General features: G+C 41.7%; 1 protein-coding gene across 1 annotated transcript; it reads left to right on the forward strand.

Annotated features, from left to right (window-relative positions):
* The first annotated feature begins 6767 nt into the window (after positions 1–6767).
* Positions 6768–19339, forward strand: LOC124000683 (dual specificity tyrosine-phosphorylation-regulated kinase 4-like). The gene is made up of 13 exons (XM_046307281.1): positions 6768–7166; positions 9902–9976; positions 12083–12235; positions 12507–12821; positions 14223–14359; positions 14871–15011; positions 15871–16009; positions 16203–16284; positions 16418–16590; positions 16725–16785; positions 17309–17438; positions 17709–17881; positions 17982–19339. The coding sequence occupies exons 1-13, from the start codon at positions 7143–7145 to the stop codon at positions 18212–18214; spliced, it is 1836 nt and encodes a 611-aa protein (XP_046163237.1). The 5' UTR covers positions 6768–7142; the 3' UTR covers positions 18215–19339.
* The last annotated feature ends 860 nt before the right edge of the window (positions 19340–20199 follow it).

A 20199-nucleotide genomic window follows, 5' to 3' on the forward strand; every position in this document is an offset into this window, starting at 1 on the left:
CCTCGTGCGTTTCCGTCGGTAGGATTAGTGGGGTTCCGTGTGGTAGAGGGGACGAATCCAATTCGCAAAAAAAAACAATAGATATAGTTATAGAGGCCCAAGAAAAAAGCAGCCGATAAGACAGCTAACGGTTAGCGGACCACAGATGGGCGTTCAGGTAACGTCGCGACGGAGGAGCCAGCCGGATAACTCCCTCGGGTAGATAACGTCGGTAGTCCAGTTGTGATGGCCCGGTGGGGCTCCGCGTTGGCAGTAAAACGGGTCCGGATAGGTGATTGTAGCCAAGGAGTGACTGATGGAACTCTTCAGCTGGCTAGCTCCGGAATAATTGATGTTTGTTCCGGAATCGACGAAAACCGATAGTCACACGGATAGCAGCTAGCTAGCTGCGAGATCCAGGTATAAATGTCCAGAGTTAGCGGTTGAAATCCTGGGACATGGAGAGAAAAATAGGTCCGGTATGTTCCAGGCCGAGCCGCGCCATACAAAACTGGCAATAGATTTCCGAGCTAAAGGATAGCTGATGACCACAAACCGTGGTTAGCTGAATACTAACGATTAGCCAGTAAAGAAGCTAATTAGCTTCTGATTAGCTTCAGGCTAGCTTCTGGCTAGCTGCTGGTTAGCTTCTATGGAGGATTACAGATTTGAGGTAAATAATACTTTATTTAAAAATATATATAAATTGGTGAGGCGGGTTGCAGGAGAGTGTTTTGAAGATGAGTTTATGGAAAATAAAAAATATATTATAAAAAGGTATGCGAAGAAAGTTATAAATATATATATACGGGACACGACAAGACGAGGACAAAAGATGTCTGAATTTCTGGGATTATGCTGGCGTATTCAGGGGGAAGTCACTCCTACTGCTGTATGATGGGAGAAACCATACATTGGGGTTTGAATAGATGTACAGTACCAGTCAAAAGTTTGGACACACTTACTCATTTAAGGGTTTTTCTTTATTTTTCACTATGTTCTACCTTGTAGAATAATAATGAAGACACCAAAACTATGAAATAACATTTATGGAATGTTCTATGAAATAAATAACATTCCTGTAATAACTAAAAAGTATTAAACAAATTATTCAAAGTAGCCACCCTTTGCCTTGATGACAGCTTTGCACACTCTTGGCATTATCTCAACCAGCTTCATGAAGTAGTCACCTGGAATGTATTTCAATTAACAGGTGTGCCTTGTTAATTTGTGGAATTTCTTTCCTTCTTAATATGTTTGAACTTTGAATGTTTTTTCAAGTGCAGTTGCAAAAACCATCAAGTGCTATGATGAAACTGGCTCTCATGAGGACCGCCACAGGAAAGGAAGACCCAGAGTTACCTCTGCTGCAGAGGATACGTTCATTAGAGTTAACTGCACCTCAGTTTGCAGCCCAAATAAATGCTTCACAGAGTTCAAGTAACAGACACATCTCAACATCAACTGTTCAGAGGAGACTGCGTGAATCAGGTCGAATTGCTGCAACGAGACCACTACTAAGGAACCCCAATTAGAAGAAGAGGCTTGCTTGAGCCAAGAAACACGAGCAATGGACATTAAACCGGTGTAAATCTGTCCTTTGGTCTGATGAATCCAAATTTGATATGTTTGGTTCCAACATCGGTGTCTTTGTGAGACGCAGAGTAGGTGAATGGAAGATCTCCGCATGTGTGGTTCCCACCATGAAGCATGGAGGAGGAGGTGTGATGATGTGGGGGTGCTTTGCTGGTGACACTGTCAGTGATTTATTTAGAATTCAAGGCACACACTACCACAGCATTCTGCAGCGATACACCATCCCACCTGGACAACACCCTGTCGTTCTCAACCAACATCAAGGCGGTGGCCCGTTCCTGTAGGTTCATGCTCTACAACATCCGCAGAGTACGACCCTGCCTCACACAGGAAGCGGCGCAGGTCCTAATCCAGGCACTTGTCATCTCCCGTCTGGATTACTGCAACTCGCTGTTGGCTGGGCTCCCTGCCTGTGCCATTAAACCCCTTCAACTCATCCAGAACGCCGCAGCCCGTCTGGTGTTCAACCTTCCCAAGTTCTCTCACGTCACCCCGCTCCTCCGTTCTCTCCACTGGCTTCCAGTTGAAGCTCGCATCCGCTACAAGACCATGGTGCTTGCCTACGGAGCTGTGAGGGGAACGGCACCTCAGTACCTCCAGGCTCTGATCAGGCCCTACACCCAAACAAGGGCACTGCGTTCATCCACCTCTGGCCTGCTTGCCTCCCTACCACTGAGGAAGTACAGCTCCCGCTCAGCCCAGTCAAAACTGTTCGCTGCCCTGGCCCCCCAATGGTGGAACAAACTCCCTCACGACGCCAGGACAGCGGAGTCAATCACCACCTTCCGGAGACACCTGAAACCCCACCTCTTTAAGGAATACCTAGGATAGGATAAGTAATCCCTCTCACCCCACCCCCCCTAAGTTTTAGATGCACTATTGTTAAGTGACTGTCCCACTGGATGTCATAAGGTGAATGCACCAATTTGTAAGTCGCTCTGGATAAGAGCGTCTGCTAAATGACTTAAATGTAAATGTAAATGTAATGGTTTGGGCTTAGTGGGACTACCATTTGTTTTCAATAGGGCAATGACCCAAAATACACCTCCAGGCTGTTTAAGGGCTATTTGACCAAGAAGGAGAGTGATGGAGTGCTGGATCAGATGACCTAGCCTCCACAATCACCCGACCTCAACCCAATTGAGATGGTTTGGGATGAGTTGTACAGCAGAGTGAAGGAAAAGCGGCCAACAAGTACTCAGCATATGTGGGAACTCCTTCAAGACTGTTGGAAAAGCATTCCTCGTGAAGCTGGTTGAGAGAATGCCAAGAGTATGCAAAGCTGTCATCAAGGCAAAGGGTGCCTACTTTGAACAATCTAAAATATTAAATATTTGTTTGACATTTGATTGGTTACTACATGATTCCATATGTGTTATTTCATAGTTTTGATGTCTTCACTATTATTCTACAAAGTAGAAAACAGTAAAAAATCCAATTTAAAAAAAACTTGAATGTGTAGGTTTGTCCAAACATTTGACTGGTACTGTACATGTAAAAAAGGATAATGGAAAAGCAACCACCAACTACAACATCCCAAATTAACCCCATATCAATCTGCATTATTTTAAGTCCCTCACTCTCCACTTAAACCTTATTGTTTAGGACCAGAATTGATCATCCTTGGCTCAATTAAATGTTCTCCAGTGTAAATGAAGCCTGCTAATGTAGCGCATGGTGGTTCTGGAAGTTTTAAATCAAGAGGAGCTTGAGAGCTGCCCGGTTCCAACAGGTCTGACAAAGGGTACAGGGGACTGAGTAGTAGAACTATGACATTACTGAGCCCAATTGTGCTGAAGGTCAGAGCACTCTCCAGCAGGGACAGATCATCCTCTTAGCCCTGTCTGATTTCTGAAGAGCCCTTGTGTTGTATAACATCTACAATCATATTTATCTGCAGCTTTCCTCATTGTGTAAGGGGATGGATTTGGTTTTGACCTGCCTCACCCCATCTGTGATTCAGTCTTGGCCCTATGTCACAATGGAAAAACATCTTACACTTACATCATTGAAGTTTGGGTGTGAAGGACACCGAGTTATGTTGTCTCCCATTACGGCCAATAAAACATGCTGTTTCCAGGGGCAGTATAAGAGAAGGGGTGCTTTTATTGTGCACCTAAAATCATTTATGTGCTGGTACATAATAAGCCTCCATTGCAGTTCATTTCAAGCATAGGACAACTCATACTGATTATCATTGTAACATCTGCTTCCAACTCACACCCTCAAACACCTACATCCCCTGAACGCAGCTCACTCTGCAGATCCCAATCACCTGAATTCTGTTCACACACCTGTATGTCATTATCACACAATATTTAGTTCAGTTCTTTGCACCCCATCACTGTGAGGTATTGTTTGTTTGGTGACACATGTCTTTCGGAGCCCTGGGTTTCCTGTGATTTACTCCTCCCGTGTATAATAGTTTTTGCCTGCCTCACTAATGACGCCTTTTGCCTATTCCCTGCCTGTACACATTGGATTTCCTGTTATCTACCTATTGCCTGATCTCCAGGACTATGTTACTAGCCTTTTCCCTGCCTGTACTGTCGCCCTTTTGGACCTCCTGTGTATGACCTTCTGTCTGTCCCTGGACCCAGCTACCTGCCTCCTCCTGTGTATGACCTCCTGCCTGCCCCTGGACCCAGCTACCTGCCTCCTCCTGTGGTCCTTTGCAATTAACACCTGCTGCGCCCTGCGCTTGAAACCAGCTCTCTGTCTCCCCTCGTGTTCATTGCCAGCTCTCTGTCTCCCCTCGTGTTCATTACAATCATATATATATATATATATATAAAGTATATACACTACTATTCAAAAGTTTGGGGTCACTCAGAAATGTCCTTGTTTTTTGCAAGAAGAGTAAACATTTTTTCCATTAAAATAACATCAAATTGATCAGAAATACAGTGTAGACATTGTTGTTAGGGATATTTCCGCCTGACTGACGTGCCCAAAGTAAACTGCTTGTTACTCAGGCCCAGAAGCCAGTATATGCATATAATTGGTAGCATTGGATAGAGAACACTTTGTGGTTTGTAGAAATTTTAAAATGGTGTATGAGACTATAACACAATTAATATGGCAGGTGAACATCAAACAAAAAAATCAATCGGAAAGTTTTTTTTATTTAGCTCCCAGGCTCTTATAATGGAAAGCTATGGGTTCTATGTAATTCCACCTCCCATATTGCAATTCCTATGGCTTACACTAGATGTAAACAATCTTTTTACTTTGTTTCAGGCTTGTTTCTTCAAAAACAAGCAAGAATTTTATGTTTTTGTAGAAAGAGTCCCGGTACAATATCAGTCTGTTGGCATGTAATTTTACTCTTCTATTGAACATACTTCTTTCCGTATGAAATATTATAGTTTATTTACATTTTAGGATACCAGACGATTGAGTAGAAACGTAGTTTGACTTATTTGAACAAAGTTAGGGGTAGCTTTTTGGATTCCTTTCTCTGCATGTTGAATGTTTGGATTACTCAAATCGATGGCGCCAACTAAACAGACTTTTTGGGATATAAAGAAGGATTTTATCTAACAAAACAACCATTCATGTTGTAGCAAGGGACCCTTGGGATTGCAAACAGGGAAGATTTTCAAAAGTAACTGATTTATTTAATCGCTATTTGTGATTTTATGAAGCCTGTGCTGGTTGAAAAATATGTTGATGTGGGGCACAGTCCTCAAACAATTGCATGGTATGCTTTCGCTGTAAAGCCTATTGTAAATCAGATAATGCAGGTAGATTAACAAGATTTTAAGCTTTTAAACAATATAAGATACTTGTATGTTCATAAATGTTTAATATTACGATTATGCATTTGAATTGCGCGCCCTCCAATTTCAACCAGATGTTGTTGACAGGTATCCCGCTAACAGGACGCCTAGCCTTGTTGTAAATGACTATTGTAGCTGGAAATGGCAGATTTATTACAGAATATCTGGATAGCCGTACAAAGGCCCATTATCAGAAACCATCACTCCTGTGTTCCAAAGGCACGTTGTGTTAGCTAATCCAAGTGTATCATTTTAAAGGGCTAATTGATCATTAGAAAACCCTTTTGCAATTATGTTAGCACAGCTTTCTTCCGCAACTCTTCAGTCTATTCTTGTTCTGAGAAATTAAGGCTATTCCATGCAAGAAATTACCAAGAAACTGAAGATCTTGTTCAACGCTGTGTACTACTCCCTTCACAGAACAGAGCAAACTAGCTCTAACTAGAATAGAAAGAGGAGTGGGAGGCCCCGGTGCACAACTAAGTACATTAGTGTCTAGTTTGAGAAACGGACGCCTCACAAGACCTCAACTGGCAGCTTCATTAAATAGTACCTGCAAAACACCACTCTCAACATCCACAGTGAAGAGGCAACTCTGGGATGCTGGCCTTCAAGACTGTTGGAAAAGCATTCCAGGTGAAGCTGGTTGAGAGAATGCCAAGAATGTGCAAAGCTGTCATCAAGGCAAGGGGCGGCTATTTGAAGAATTTCAAAAATAAAATATATTTTAACACTTTTTTTGTTGCTACACGATTACATATGTGCTATTTCATAGTTTTTATGTATTCAGTATTATTCTACAAAGTAGAAAATAGTTTTTTTTAAATAAGAAAAATCATTGAATGAGTGGGTGTTCTAAAACCTTTGAAATATTATCAAGCTGTATAACCTATTATGAAACAGGCTTTGCATTGTCAATTGGTTTATTTTGTGTACATGTGTGCGTGCGTGACAGACAGGGAGAGATTAAATTCAGTACGCCTTTACTGTTTGTGTCTGCCAGTGCAAACCTACAATTTCATCAAATATTTAACACGCGTGAGGGTCGAAATAGGGGAAAGCTTTATAGGGGTTAATGTATGATTCACAGTGTTTACAAAAAGAGTGTCTGTGATTGTGATTATGCCTCAATACAGAGTTTTTATTGCAATAGTCTGACCCAATAAATGTTATAGCAATGTGTGAAATTGTCTGTGAATGGTAAATTGTGAGGTGAGAAAATATGAGCGACATCAGCATCTCTGAAAACATCAGGACTGCAATGTGAGAAAGTCAGTAGGCTAAGGCGACTCTGTGTAGGCTATCCACAGGGATGCAGCCTTTGCGGTAGACTATTGGCTACTGTGCGCGCAATGGCGCACACTCACCCGCCACTACTGAATTTTAGGAGTGCTAGTCCAATGTAGGTGACGATATGCAGCCTAACCGGGAAAAAAACATATTTCGGGTAGACCCAGCTGTCAGCTGCAGAAACCTAAATAGGCGGCCTCTCCAGAGACTCACGCGTCAGATGAATAGACAGTTTAAAGCTTGCTTCTTTCTCTAATCTCCTCCTGACAACAGCAATACTGACTATATGTTTAAAATTATGACTGTTGCAGTTTGAGTTTCAGGACCCGGTCAGTTTGTGCTGATTCAAGAGACAATCGCTCTTCGGTTTGACTTGGGCTGCTGAAGTTAAAGAGAATCTGAACGTGACAAGCCGCCTGGACTTTTGAAGATGTGCTCGCGACTTGCATTTACCTGGAATTTACAGTAGTTACTTAAGGCTACATTCAAAGCGGTATGTTTCCCGAAATTAATAACAAGGTGAGGTCAATAATCCATTTTGAGTATCTATATCCATACAATCCGTTATTTATTTAAATCTTTAGGCTACATATGTTGACAATGCAGTTTTTTACAGCATTTATGTTCTCTCATTGTCTTTTATTTTATCGTTTGCTTGAACATCAGACAGTTATGTATTTTTTATGCCACTGAAGTCTGATATAACATTAATTTTGTAGTTGAAATTGTATGAAGATTCACTTTTCTTTTCTACTGAACGTTAACAAACTGATTTCAATTACAGAATATTATGAAAAGTAAACAGTATTAGGAGCTAAATATTATGACCCATTTAGTAGTTTGCTTATGGGTTATCTGAGAAGGTATTCAAGATAGACATGATCCATAACTATTTTAGTCTACACTTACTTTATGGCTAGATTCATGGTGTTGACAGAAGCTCTATAACTTTACTATAAACATTATCCCAAATGACAAAGGACAGGAAAACAGCAACTCTTTCATCCACTTTTTACAAATAACATCAGCCTTGTTGACATCTGTCATTGATTATTTGCAATATCATTGTCACATTGATCAGCAGCCATCTATAAATCAGTCAGTGTATTTTCTCTGTATCAAGTTTGAAACTCTCAGTCAGCTTTTCTGGGTGGGATTGATGCTCTACTTTTCATGAGCAAAAAATGTGTACGTTTCTGTATAGCTACTAAAACTTCATCCGTTGTTGATGCTTAGACAGTTGTTTCCATTCGCTGCCAATTCAATATTTGCAATACGTTCCTTACCATTGGAGTTGGAGCTTTACTTTCCTCATGCTGTTCTCTAACTGGTGTCGTGTGAGTCTCAGAAAAGACATATTAGGAATAATGTTTTCCCTTTCAAGGACCTGCATGATGTCAACAATCCAAAAGCTCTTTCCAGTATCCAGTGAGATGTGCACTGCAACTAGTGGCAGCTTCTTTGTTGCTCTGTGCATCATTGCTCTACTGACCCACTCAGACCCTTGATAACATTTCAGGGGATGACCCCACCCCCAGTACACCTCCCTCAGGGGATGAGCACACCCCCAGCACACATCCCCCTCATGACCACAACCCAAGTAGAAATACAGGGTTACTCATATCATAACACTACAAGTGACCTCAGAAAAAAAGTGACTTCCGTTATCAGATGCTGGACTATTGTAATACTACAGTAGGCCTATATAAGACAAATCAATGCCCTTTGAACACAGAGGTATTGCATGCTTAGAATTGGTGGCAGGTAGCCTAGCTCTTCAGAGCTTTGGGCCAGTAATTGAAAGGTCGCTGGTTTGAATCCCTGTCTGCTGAGTGCCCATTTCAAATGGATGAGCGGTTTTGCATCTGCTTACAGTAAGCAGATGTACAGTACCTGTTTAGTGCCCTACCACAGTGGCCGACATCGCAGTACAACCTTCACTCTCACAATCCTCCCAGGTGATTGGTTGTGTTACACGTGAATCCTGCATGTGTTCATATTTGAATGAGTGTTTGCTGACTTGTTCCGATTCCAAACCAAGCCAATGTGAAGGCAATCCTAGGTGGGCACTGGTGTTCCATTACTCTAAGTTTTCCCATGCCAAATAATTTTATACATTGCCCTGGGTATGCATGGGAATCAAAATACGGTCATATTCTCGTCAAGGAACACATATGGGTCAGTAAGAGGCAATTGGTCATTTCATAAAGAATATGAAGCATATGGATGTTTATTTAGTGAACTCATGAGAAACAGTATATTTTTCCACTGTTTTATTCTTCTGACCTTTTAATCCAATAGTGTTATTTAGGTCAAGTCCATTCTCAATCTGCTCTGCTAACCAGCCAGCCGTTGTCTAACCCTCTCTGGCTCTCTGAGTTTTGCCTGTGCTCATCTGGGCTGGATGTTTCAGTCCACCCATATGGTGTCTCTCATTCAACACACTGTGTTAGTTGACACACTCCCCCCTGATTAAGGCATGTGTAAAACTAGCTATTCTGTCACATTGGCACAAGAGATAATAAATCTCAGTGACTGATATGACCCCATGAAGCCTAGCATCAGACTGAATTGGGCTTTGTGAAAGGAAGTGAAGGATCTCTCTGGTGCCAGGTTAAAACAGCCCTCTACTCTCACCATCATTACCAGCATTACCACACCCTTACACCATCATTACCACACCCTTACACTTTTCATAGAACATCAGAGGGTTAACAAGCCTATGCTCCAGGAAAGGAATGCATCTTGTGGAAAAACCGATCATAAAGAGACCATTGCTACTGTGGTAGCTAATTGCATAAGATACTCTAATTTTGGAGAGTGTGCATCATCTTTGCTTGCATGGTAGTAATCCTACTTCACTACTGTATCTATATGTGAGACCCAACGCTGTGCTGGGCCTGAAACACCCACCAGCAACAATCAGGCTATTTATTCTCCTCATTCACAGAGATACTTTGAAGTTCATCAGTTTCGGTTATTAAAAATATGCGATTCATAATGCAGATTCAGACCTCAGTGACTTGTTATGAGTCATATTGAATCTATTTAACTAAAACTGAATCTGATTTGAGGGAGACTCCCTTGGCAATGCTGTGAGTTGCAAATGAGAACTTGTTCTCAACTAGCCTACCTGGTTAAATAAAGGTGAAATAAAAAATCCAACGCCCACACACTGACTTATACAGGTGTAGAGAAGTTCTATGTGTAAATGTAATGTTAAGTGAAGTCTCCCATATTCCTTTCCTCCACAGTCTTCTAGAGGAGAGGCTTTCCCACACTCACACAGGCTCCAGACCCAACAGGGAACCAATCGACCCTATTCACAGGTGAGCCTTTACTCACTGGTGACCCCTGACCTGTAGAGCATTTGAGCCCCTACAGACCCACTCTCTTTCAATTCTGTATCTTTCTGTCTGTGCAGTGCCCTCCCCCTTCACTCCACCAAACGTCACTACCCTAGCTAACTCATGCTATTGGAGTAAATGTTTAATGTTGTTGGTGAATGACAACTCAAGGGGACAACTTTGGCCTTCCATTGACAGTGATGAACTTAAATCAGTCCTCACTGTCAATAAAACACGATGTGTTGAACACAGTGTAGTTGTAACGGCGTTCGTCTGTTGAAAGAAGAGAGTCGGACCGAAATGCAGCGTGTTGGTTACTCATGACTTTAATGAAAGAATCGCGGTACATGAAATAACTGAAAGACGAAAACAACAAACGGAACGTGAAACTAATTACAGCCTATCTGGTGAATACTACACAAAGACAGGAACAATCACCCACGAAATACAAAGCGAAACTATGGCTCCCTAAATACGGTTCCCAATCAGAGACAACAAGGATCACCTGACTCTGATTGAGAATCGCCTCAGGCAGCCAAGCCTATACAACACCCCTAATCAGCCGCGATCCCAAATACTACAAACCCCAATACGAAAAACAACATATAAACCCATGTCACACCCTGGCCTACCCAAAGATATAACAAAAACAGAAAATACAATGACCAAGGCGTGACAGTAGTAGCCTACACTCTTAGAAAAAGGGTTCCAAAAGGGCTCTTCGGTTGTCCCAATAGAATAACCCTTTTTGGTTCCAGGTAGAGCTATTTTGGGTTCCATGTAGAACTCTCTGGAAGGGATTTTACATGGAACTTAAAAGGGTTCTACCTGCAACCAAAACGGGTTATTCAAAGGGGACACCCGAAGAACTCTTTTAGGTTCTAGATAGCACCTTTTTTTCTAAGTGTATATCTAATCAGCCTGCTGGTCATCTGTTGTTCTTTACAAATGCTGTTTTGAATTAAAGGAAATTGCACCTACACACTGAAGAATGCTGTAAACTCGAAACGTCTGTGTACACTATCCTTGATGCAGTAAAAAATTATAAAGTAAGCTTTATGTGACATCTTTAGGAGTGCAAACCCATTCCACCTCTTTCTTTGGCTGAATTTGCGAGGTTTACGCACCAGCTAAGCTTCTGGGAGAACATGATGGTTCTCTTTTGATTACCTAATCAGCCTGCCCTAACTCCAGTTGTGTGCTGGTATAATACTGTATTTACCATTTGCTTGTTGTAGCAGGTGCTTGGAACTATATTTAGCCTGTGTCTCTATGCGTCATAACTAAGTTGGACACTACTGCAACAGCCTGTGCACGTGCGATTAAATGTCACTGCTATGTATAGACTGGGCTGGTGTTTTGTGCTTCTGTGCTTGCTGTTACCAAAGCAAAGGGATAAAGAACTACTGGTTCCACTTTACAATAACTGTCCATAATAATACCTATGTATTTACATGTTAGTTATATCGGCAGATACATTGCCATTACCATGTAGGAAGTCATTCGATATTTTACTGGCATGTACAATTTTACAATAAACTCATGATCCCTGTCGTAGCCTAGGTAAGAGGTCTCCTTTCCCCATCATTTGTTTAGCTATGCCTGCAAGGCAGCCAGTGACATATGTAAACGTGCTCCTACAGCAAGCAGCATGGCAGCTAGAGAAAGGCCTGCTCCAGTTTAGGTCCCCCACAGCAGCAGCTACGATGACAGACTGTCATGGCCCAGTCTCCAGGCTTTTGTTCCCGCCTCACACTCACCCTGCTGAGTAATTCCATCCTCATCCCTGGGGGTCCTGGTTACCTGAGCCACCACAATTAGAACGGATGTAGGACTCTCTACCTCCCTTTATTTCTCCCTCCAACTCCCCCTCTCCGTCCTTTTCCCCAACCTTGTCCATAGAGTATGTGATCACATAGTCTCTTCCAACAGTCGCTGTAACTCGGACACAACTGGGGTTAGAGCACCATGGGTCTGGCAAGTGAGACTAGTTATGACGATACAAAATGTTATTATACTTTTAATGTTTTCATCTGCATATTTTAAAAACCCTTTATTTATTTGAAACCTTCTCTCTCTCTCTTGAAGAAATTGAACTCGGGCGTAGTGACCTTGCCCCAGCTGGAGCCCGCGGTTATACAGGTTGTTGTCAGCAATGCCAAACTCCACCACCAGCAGTCCGATAGCATCCTGCCCCACATCGCCAAAAAGGGGGTGCAGAACAACTACCAGACACACCAGGTGAGGCTACATTTCACACTGTGTCACACTATACTGTTGTCACACTATAAATTGACTCCAGTTGTCAATTGTAAATGCACATGTAAATTGTACATGATAGTAAGTCCTTGGTAGTTTATGCATCTTCAGATGAACCGCTCAGCTGACATGCAATATCCCAGTAATGTAAAAGGAAGTGAGAGCAAGTTTCGTCAGGGTTACGCTTAGTGACTGAGCCAAAGGGTTGAAACGACAGATCAACTAACCTCTTGATCACTTTTGTGATTTGCAGGATGAGAGACCAAAGCCCTCCTCCCAGTTCTCCACATGGTTTGGCTCCTCAGTGGAGAACCTGTCTGACACTATCACCACCAAGGGCCTCAGCAACAAGCTGGAGGAGGCAAAGCTTTATAAAGGACAGAGGCTGCCCATGTCTCCCACCGAGGCACTGAGGCACTTCCAAGGGCGTCTGACAGAGTTTGAGCAGCAGGAGATCATGGACTACTCAGAAATCTGGTTCCTAGGTCTGGAGACTAAGAAGATCAAGGCCTCTCACGGAACTCCTCAGAATGCCGGCTACGACGACGAGCACGGCAGCTACAACAAGGTACAGTTACGTCAATGATTTTAATTGAAATTATTCTTGTGGTTCCTTGGGGTAAGGTGAAAGAAGGTTTGTTTGTTTGTTTGTTTGCTGTGATATGACCAGTCAGACCATCCAACTGACCTTTCTCTCAACTTCACAATAATCTGCAGTGAAATTATGTCAAGGCACGAGAACAGAAGTCCCATGCACGCTAGCCAAACTCCCATGTGAGTCTAACTGACTATCCACAGGCAGTTAGTGTCTTATTCCATCCTGTATGGCTGTGCTGTTACAGGGAGACTGACTGTGAACATTGTTTAGACTCATGGCCCTATGCCCCATTCATGGTATTCTCTAGGTCATACAAAACTAGTTAAGTCATGACAGATGCTCAGCTAAATAACCAAATGAAATAACACAGGAGCAGTTTTATTATGAACTAACTTTAAACTAACTTTACCTAAATTGAATATACTTTTCTTAACTTGAACTAACTTTTAACTAACTAACTAACTTTACCTAACTTTTAACTAACTAACTTGACCTAATTTTAACTCACTTTTGAACTAACTAACTTTTCCTACTAGCACTGACTTTGCTGATAATTACTTTGAGGAAAAATGTACTTGCTATGACTGTGATATACTGTCTCACCTTGCTACCTAGCTATCACCTTGCTATTCGCTGCAGCTAGCAACTGGAACGAGCTGCAACAAACACTCAAACTGGACAGTTTTATCGCAATCACTTAATTCTAAGACTTAATCATGGACACTCTTACTGACAGTTGTGGCTGCTCTGCGTGATATATTGTTGTCTCTACCTTCTTGCCCTTTGTGCTGTTGTCTGTGCTCAATAATGTTTGTACCCTGTTTTGTGCTGCTGCCATGTTGTGTTGCTACCATGCTGTGTAGTCATGTGTTTCTGCCTTGCTATGTTGTTAACTTAGGTATTTCTTTATGTAGTGTTATGTTGTCTCTCTTGTCGTGATGTGTGTTTTGTCCTATATTTTGATTTAATTTATTTTAATTTTAAATCCCAGCCCCCATCCCCGCAGGAGGCATTTAGCCTTTTGGTGGGCCGTCATTGTAAATAAGAAATTGTTTTTAACTGACTTGCCTAGTTAAATAAAGTTTAAATTAAATAAATACATACAAATATCTTAAGATGAATGCACTAACTGTAAGTCGCTCTGAATAAGAGCATCTGCTAAATTACTAAAATGTCAATGTAAATTAACTAGTGTTTGGCACTAATCATTATAGTAGTCATTATAGAAAACCATAATGAAGGATGTCATTGTATCATGAACTACCATTTAAGTACATGCAGTGAGGCTCTTGTATTCAAAAGTATTGTCCAACATACCATACACACAGTACACAAACATTTCCAATTGAATGTTCTCTGTTCTGTATCCAGATTCTGCACGACCACATTGGCTTCCGCTTCGAGGTGCTGGAGGTGATTGGGAAAGGATCATTTGGACAGGTTCTGAAATGTCTGGACCATAAGACCCAAGAGCTGGTCGCCATCAAGGTCATTCGCAACAAGAAAAGGTACAAACAAAACATTTTGCTACATGCTCTTGAATACGCATCCAGTGCTCAAAGACTCTGACCTTCTTGTGTGAGGTCAGTACCGACAGGTCGTCAGGTCAGTGTTCCAAAGGAGTTACCTCGGTATTGCTTTACCATTCCTCTCTCAGGTGATCCAATGCACTCTGTGTGTCAATGGAAGTCCGCCTCCTCCTCTTTGACTTTGATTGATACAAATGTCATCAGGGCTTAATGCTTTTCAATAATGCAGAAAACAAAATGGGTGCTTACCGCCATAGGGCTGCCTTGGTCTCGCCACTGGGGCCTTGTCTTGAACTAAACCCTCTCAAAGATCCTGTTTCTCCTGGGAGAGGAGATTCTCCCTTCTTTGCAGCTGTCATAATTTTTCACACCAAAGTAAATTAAAACTGAAATTAAAAAATATTTGCTAGGAGATTTTCCATTTGTGATTTTGGTTAAATCCAGAATGGAATCATGACTAACTCCAACTGACTCTTACATTGGACTGTAGGTTTCACCACCAGGCCCTAGTGGAACTGAAGATCCTGGATGCTGTGAGGAGGAAAGACAGGGAAAAGTGCCACAATGTCATCCATATGAAAGAATACTTCTACTTCCGCAACCATCTCTGCATCACCTTCGAGCTGCTAGGGTGAGTGTAGTGTGTGGTATGTATAACACTATGATAAGACACCTGAAATGATGAGTAAAACAATCACATGCACAAACATATACACACACACACACACACACACACACACACACAATCAAAATAGTCCCAGTGGAAGACAAATGGAACCCTGAGTAATTAATGTGTTAATCAAAGGTATTCAAGGTTAGGCACCTCTCCCAAGGTACAACTCCCCTATTACGTACACAGCTCGTTTGTCACTAGTCACTTAAAATGCTACACTACTTGAGCAAAGTGAGCATCCCGCCTAGAACAATCTGCCTCAACTATCGTTAGGTTCCCTCTGAGACAAAATAGTCTTCTATTCCAGGCTGGCTGACCTTTAGTAGACGTCTTGGACTGCCACCCTGTCTAACATTACCGTCACCCAGTCCCTTAGTTAACGCCTTGATTAGGGCTCTATCACTTTTCTCTGGCTGCTCGGGGTGTAAAGGCTCCGGTTACACTGGACAGAGAAGTGTGTACATCCCAGAAGTATCTAGAAATACAAAGATTAACTCTGAGAGACTCTCTTATTAATGTTAAGACATTCAAGACTGTTAAGTAATCTGATTCAGCATGCAACATAATGGTGTCCACTTCCTTTTTTTAATATCTTATTACTAAACTGCATGGTCTTGCTATATTTGACTGAGCTATACCATGATATCAAAATGCAGTATAGTGCTGGCCTCTAGAGGACTAATAAACTATTACATTTGAGGCCAAACCCTCTATGCAGTGGTGGGAAAAAGAAAACCCAGAGAAAGACTGGGAATAGTGACAGACATGTTATCATTTGACCAGTTCTCTAAATTCTTGTCTTTCTGTGTTCTTATAGAGTCAACCTGTATGAGCTGATCAAGAAGAACAACTTCCAGGGCTTCAGTCTGGCCCTGATCCGTCGTTTCACCCGCTCCCTGCTCAAGTGCCTGCAGATGCTGTATAAGGAGAAGATCATTCACTGTGACCTCAAACCGGTAAGGTTCCACAAATCCCCATACATTGTAATGGTTCTGCATGGAACAGTAACAACACAAAGAATACCCAGCTGAGAAGTCAGACATGCTAATGCACAGTACCAGTGCAATGCAGAGGAAATAAGTTGGTTGCACTTTGTTTGGTAACTTGGAAAATGTCAAATTGACATTGTTTCTCTTTTTTCCACAAAAGGAGAACATACTTCTGTCTCAGAAAGGACAAGGAAATATAAAGGTGGTTGACTTTGGGTCCAGCTGTTATGAGCAGCAGAGAGGTGTGTCTCACCTGATTAAATATCTGATTTAAAAGTCTTATGTTAAAATCTCCAAAGCCACAGCAGTCATATACAATAACAGAATTTGAACATGAACTCCGCTCCCTCCCTTTCTCCTTGCCTACCCTTGTAGTCTACACCTACATCCAGAGTCGTTTCTACCGCTCCCCAGAGGTTATCCTGGGCCACCCCTACAGCATGGCCATCGACATGTGGAGTCTAGGCTGCATCATGGCTGAGCTCTACACCGGCTTCCCCCTATTTCCTGGGGAGAGCGAGGTGGAGCAGATTGCGTGCATCATGGAGGTACACAACCAATCACCTGCAGACATACAGTCTCAGACCCCAGCGCTAGCCAATTGAAGTATCTGATGTTAAATGTTTTTAGGAATCCATTTATCCATCACCATTCAAGAACATTCTGTTCTTTTATTTCTTAGGTACTTGGAATGCCTCCCAATGATTTTGTGCAGACAGCATCCAGGAGAAGGTTGTTTTTCGGTAAGAACTTTCTATGATTTGTACAGTAAGAATGCGTTTCTTTACTTCGGAAATATATATAGGGTTGTTGTATACATAATGTTTTCTGTTGTCTGTACTGTTGTCTGTGCCCAATAATGGTTGTATCATGTTTTGTGCTGCTACCATGTTGTGCTGCTGCCATGTTGTGTTGCTACCAAGTTGTCATGTGTTGTTGCCATGTTATGTTGTTGTCTTAGGTCTCTCTTTATGTAGTGTTGTGGTGTCTTTCTTGTCATGATGTGTGTTTGTCGTGATTTTATTTGTATTTTTACTCCCAGTCCCAGGCCCTGCAGGAGGCCTTTTGGTAGGCCGTCATTGTAAATAACATTTTAGTCTTAACTGAGTTACATAGTTAAATAAATAAAAAGATGTATACAATTAGGAACAACAATACATCTTAGGAAAGTATTAGGTCCAGAATTAATCAGATGAATCTCTGGGTTGTGTTTGAACCATGAGTTTTGGTAAGTCTCTAACTAGTGTGTTTGATGACTTGTTGCAGACTCCAAAGGAAACCCCAGAAACATCACAAACAGCAAAGGGCGGAAGAGGCGACCCAACTCCAAAGACCTGGCCAGTGTTTTGAAGACCGACGATCCTCTGTTCCTGGACTTCCTTCAACACTGCCTCACGTACGTCAACACTGACACACTAGAAATCTAGAATTCAGCACAGGATTATTACTCTGTGGTTTCAGGGTCATGAAAACTTTTGTTATGAGATTTCTGGTAGTGACCCCACTCCCTGCGGGTGTCTCGGGAGGAGTTGGGATATGCAAGAAACACATTTCCATTACACACTTGTGTGTAGCAGGGCAAATATAGTCCCCCCCAGAAATGTATTATTATTAGCTTGCTTCATCTTCTCCACGCACACCCAGGGTATATTCCTGTGCTATCTAGGTGGGATCCAACCAAGCGTATGACACCAGACGAAGCGATGCAACATGAGTGGATCCAGGAGGCTTGTCTCAACAAGCCCCGGCCCAAAACACGACCCATGATTTGGAAGCCCAGGGAAAGCACAGAAAATAACTACAAGGCTACTTACTGCAAAGTAGTTACTAACAGGACAGGTAAGACCAGGCCTCTCACTCTCTTTTATCTCTCAAAATAAATCTTCACAGTGTGTCAAAACAATTTATGGATTAAACCACATCATTCTGTACTTTGCAGCTGAGAAGATTGGGTCCGATAGTAAAGGCAAGCTGAAAAGAGACCTCTCCGCCAAGGCAGGGGGCAAGATGGTGACCACCGAGCGACTGCATCCCATTGGAGCGTCTGCAGAGGTGGAGTTGTGTGAGGGCGTGGCCAAGGTCAACAGGGACACCAATCAGGAGGCGAGTGGGGAGAGGTCCGTGCATATCATCATCAAGCCTAAACTAGACGTGGGCACTGACAGAGATTAGGAATTGTCCCAGTGTCTGCCTGCCCCCTATCATGTAGCAGCACAAGGGAGGGGGCAGGAGGGCACCATTAGGCATTATGAACTTAAACATCATTAACCAGACACAGAAGATAATGCATACTGTTGTCATGTACAGGGGACCTCCTGTTTTGTGATATTCCTGTGGCTATGAGATTAATTCTATACAATCTATAGAGTTACTTTAGCTGTTCTGAGTATCCCACTAAATGCACTGTCTACGTGTCATGGAGAAGAGCAAAGATTCATAGTTTGGCAAGCTACCAATCCTGATTCAAACATTCGTTATTGTTGATGGTACGTTTACTGTTTAAAGGAGGCAGAGAGACAGTGACAGGATCAGTTAAAGTTACAATTCAGGAATACCGTGGTACGACAGCATTATGCTTTTGTTATGTGCATCTTTTGTGGCCCAGATCACAATACTCAACCTCAGCTAGTGTTACCTGTTGTACATTGACTTCTTTGAAAAGGAAAAGATGCAATGCTCGCTCACCATTAAAAATGTATTGTTTTATTTAAACAAGTTAAAAAGATTAACGTTTCAGCCTTCAATGGCCTTCATCTTCTTTCCGTTCATTGACTTCTTAAAGTATATTATTTATATTTTAGGTTTACTCTTTTACTGCTGTACTTTGTGTAGAAATTCTAAACCAAAGCAGCTACGTTGTGCAATATTTTGCATGGCTTCAAAAAAAATGTTCTTCCTTCTAAAATGGTTATTCGTTTCTGAAGGAGCGTGTGCAATATTAGCTGAGCCAAAGAAAGTATTTCTGTCACTGCTGATCTTTCAGCTCAGCTGTGCCCTGTAAGAAACATGTTCTATTCAAACATTTATGTCCTGCATCTTTACTAGATTGAATAATGCTATTGGAATGATATTACATAGTTATAATGGTCATTATGGTGATGATTATCCAGACATAGAAATGATGTTTGTAATGGCTTGTTTTCCCTGTACATATGTACCTGCTGTGATTTTTGATTTATGTAATACAGAACATTATGTACGGTGTATGTTACAGGTTATTGTAAAGTTTAGACAAGGTTTTACTTGTTCAGGTTTTACTTGTATTATCTACGTATGAAAGAATAATTTTATACTCGATTATGTTTGTGTTTGTAATTTTTTTTAATGATTAGACACTGAGAGACAATGATTTTATTAATAGTTTGTGCTTTGCAGTGTTATAATCCTTGCACTTTAGCTATGTATTTACCTGGGATAAAAGACAGATTCTCCACATAAAAAAGTTACCCAAAAAGTAATCAAGTGAGAGTTGTGTAATAAATTATATATTGTAGCTTGCCAGGAAACATTCAGTGAGGGAATTGCATAATTTTGTGTTATCCCATGGCAGTTTCTAGAAGTCAACATAATGACAAAGAAAATAGAGCATATAGACCAGAACATCCTGGTATTGGTGACATAAGCTCTTTGTAGCTGTAATGATGAGGTACAGTGTTTTGTGAAATGTATGCTGTCATTTTCCTTGCATCTGATAAATGACCTGGCTACACAAGTTTACAGGGAGAGTCACCATAATCTGTATGTATCTTAATGGGGGAGACAGCTAAATGAATTGACAGTAACCAGGTTTCTATCCAAATTTATGTGGGTAAAGTACATGTCGGATAAATGACAGGCCTGATGGAAACAACATCTGTTGGTATACATTACAAAAGTCGACAAAACAAAATACGCTGGGCAAGGTGAGTCTTTTTATGTCGGTAAAATGTAATATGCGAGAAATGTCAGTGGAAACGCTTTTATGCGCAAATATTAACGTAATAACACTTGGAGTCACGCGATGACATTTTGTGTGGTCCGAAAGCATGCAGTTTACTAGGCGACAGATTGAATAAATGATGGTGAACTTCACAGGGTGGTGAAAGTGCAAGGTGATGACAGAGTCGGTTTAGTCGGTAACATGAAAGAGGATGGCATTGGCATGACTGTACAGGTAG

This window comes from Oncorhynchus gorbuscha, linkage group LG01, assembly GCF_021184085.1.
Source record: "Oncorhynchus gorbuscha isolate QuinsamMale2020 ecotype Even-year linkage group LG01, OgorEven_v1.0, whole genome shotgun sequence".
Classification (NCBI taxonomy): domain Eukaryota; kingdom Metazoa; phylum Chordata; class Actinopteri; order Salmoniformes; family Salmonidae; genus Oncorhynchus; species Oncorhynchus gorbuscha.

Bases quoted from the DNA above. Each gene is read 5' to 3' on its own strand.
- LOC124000683 (XM_046307281.1), top strand. From the start codon at position 7,143: ATGTTTCCCGAAATTAATAACAAG. The intron at 12,822-14,222 runs GTACAGTTACGT...TTCTGTATCCAG, and splicing joins AGCACGGCAGCTACAACAAG to ATTCTGCACGACCACATTGG. The intron at 16,786-17,308 runs GTAAGAACTTTC...GACTTGTTGCAG, and splicing joins CAGGAGAAGGTTGTTTTTCG to ACTCCAAAGGAAACCCCAGA.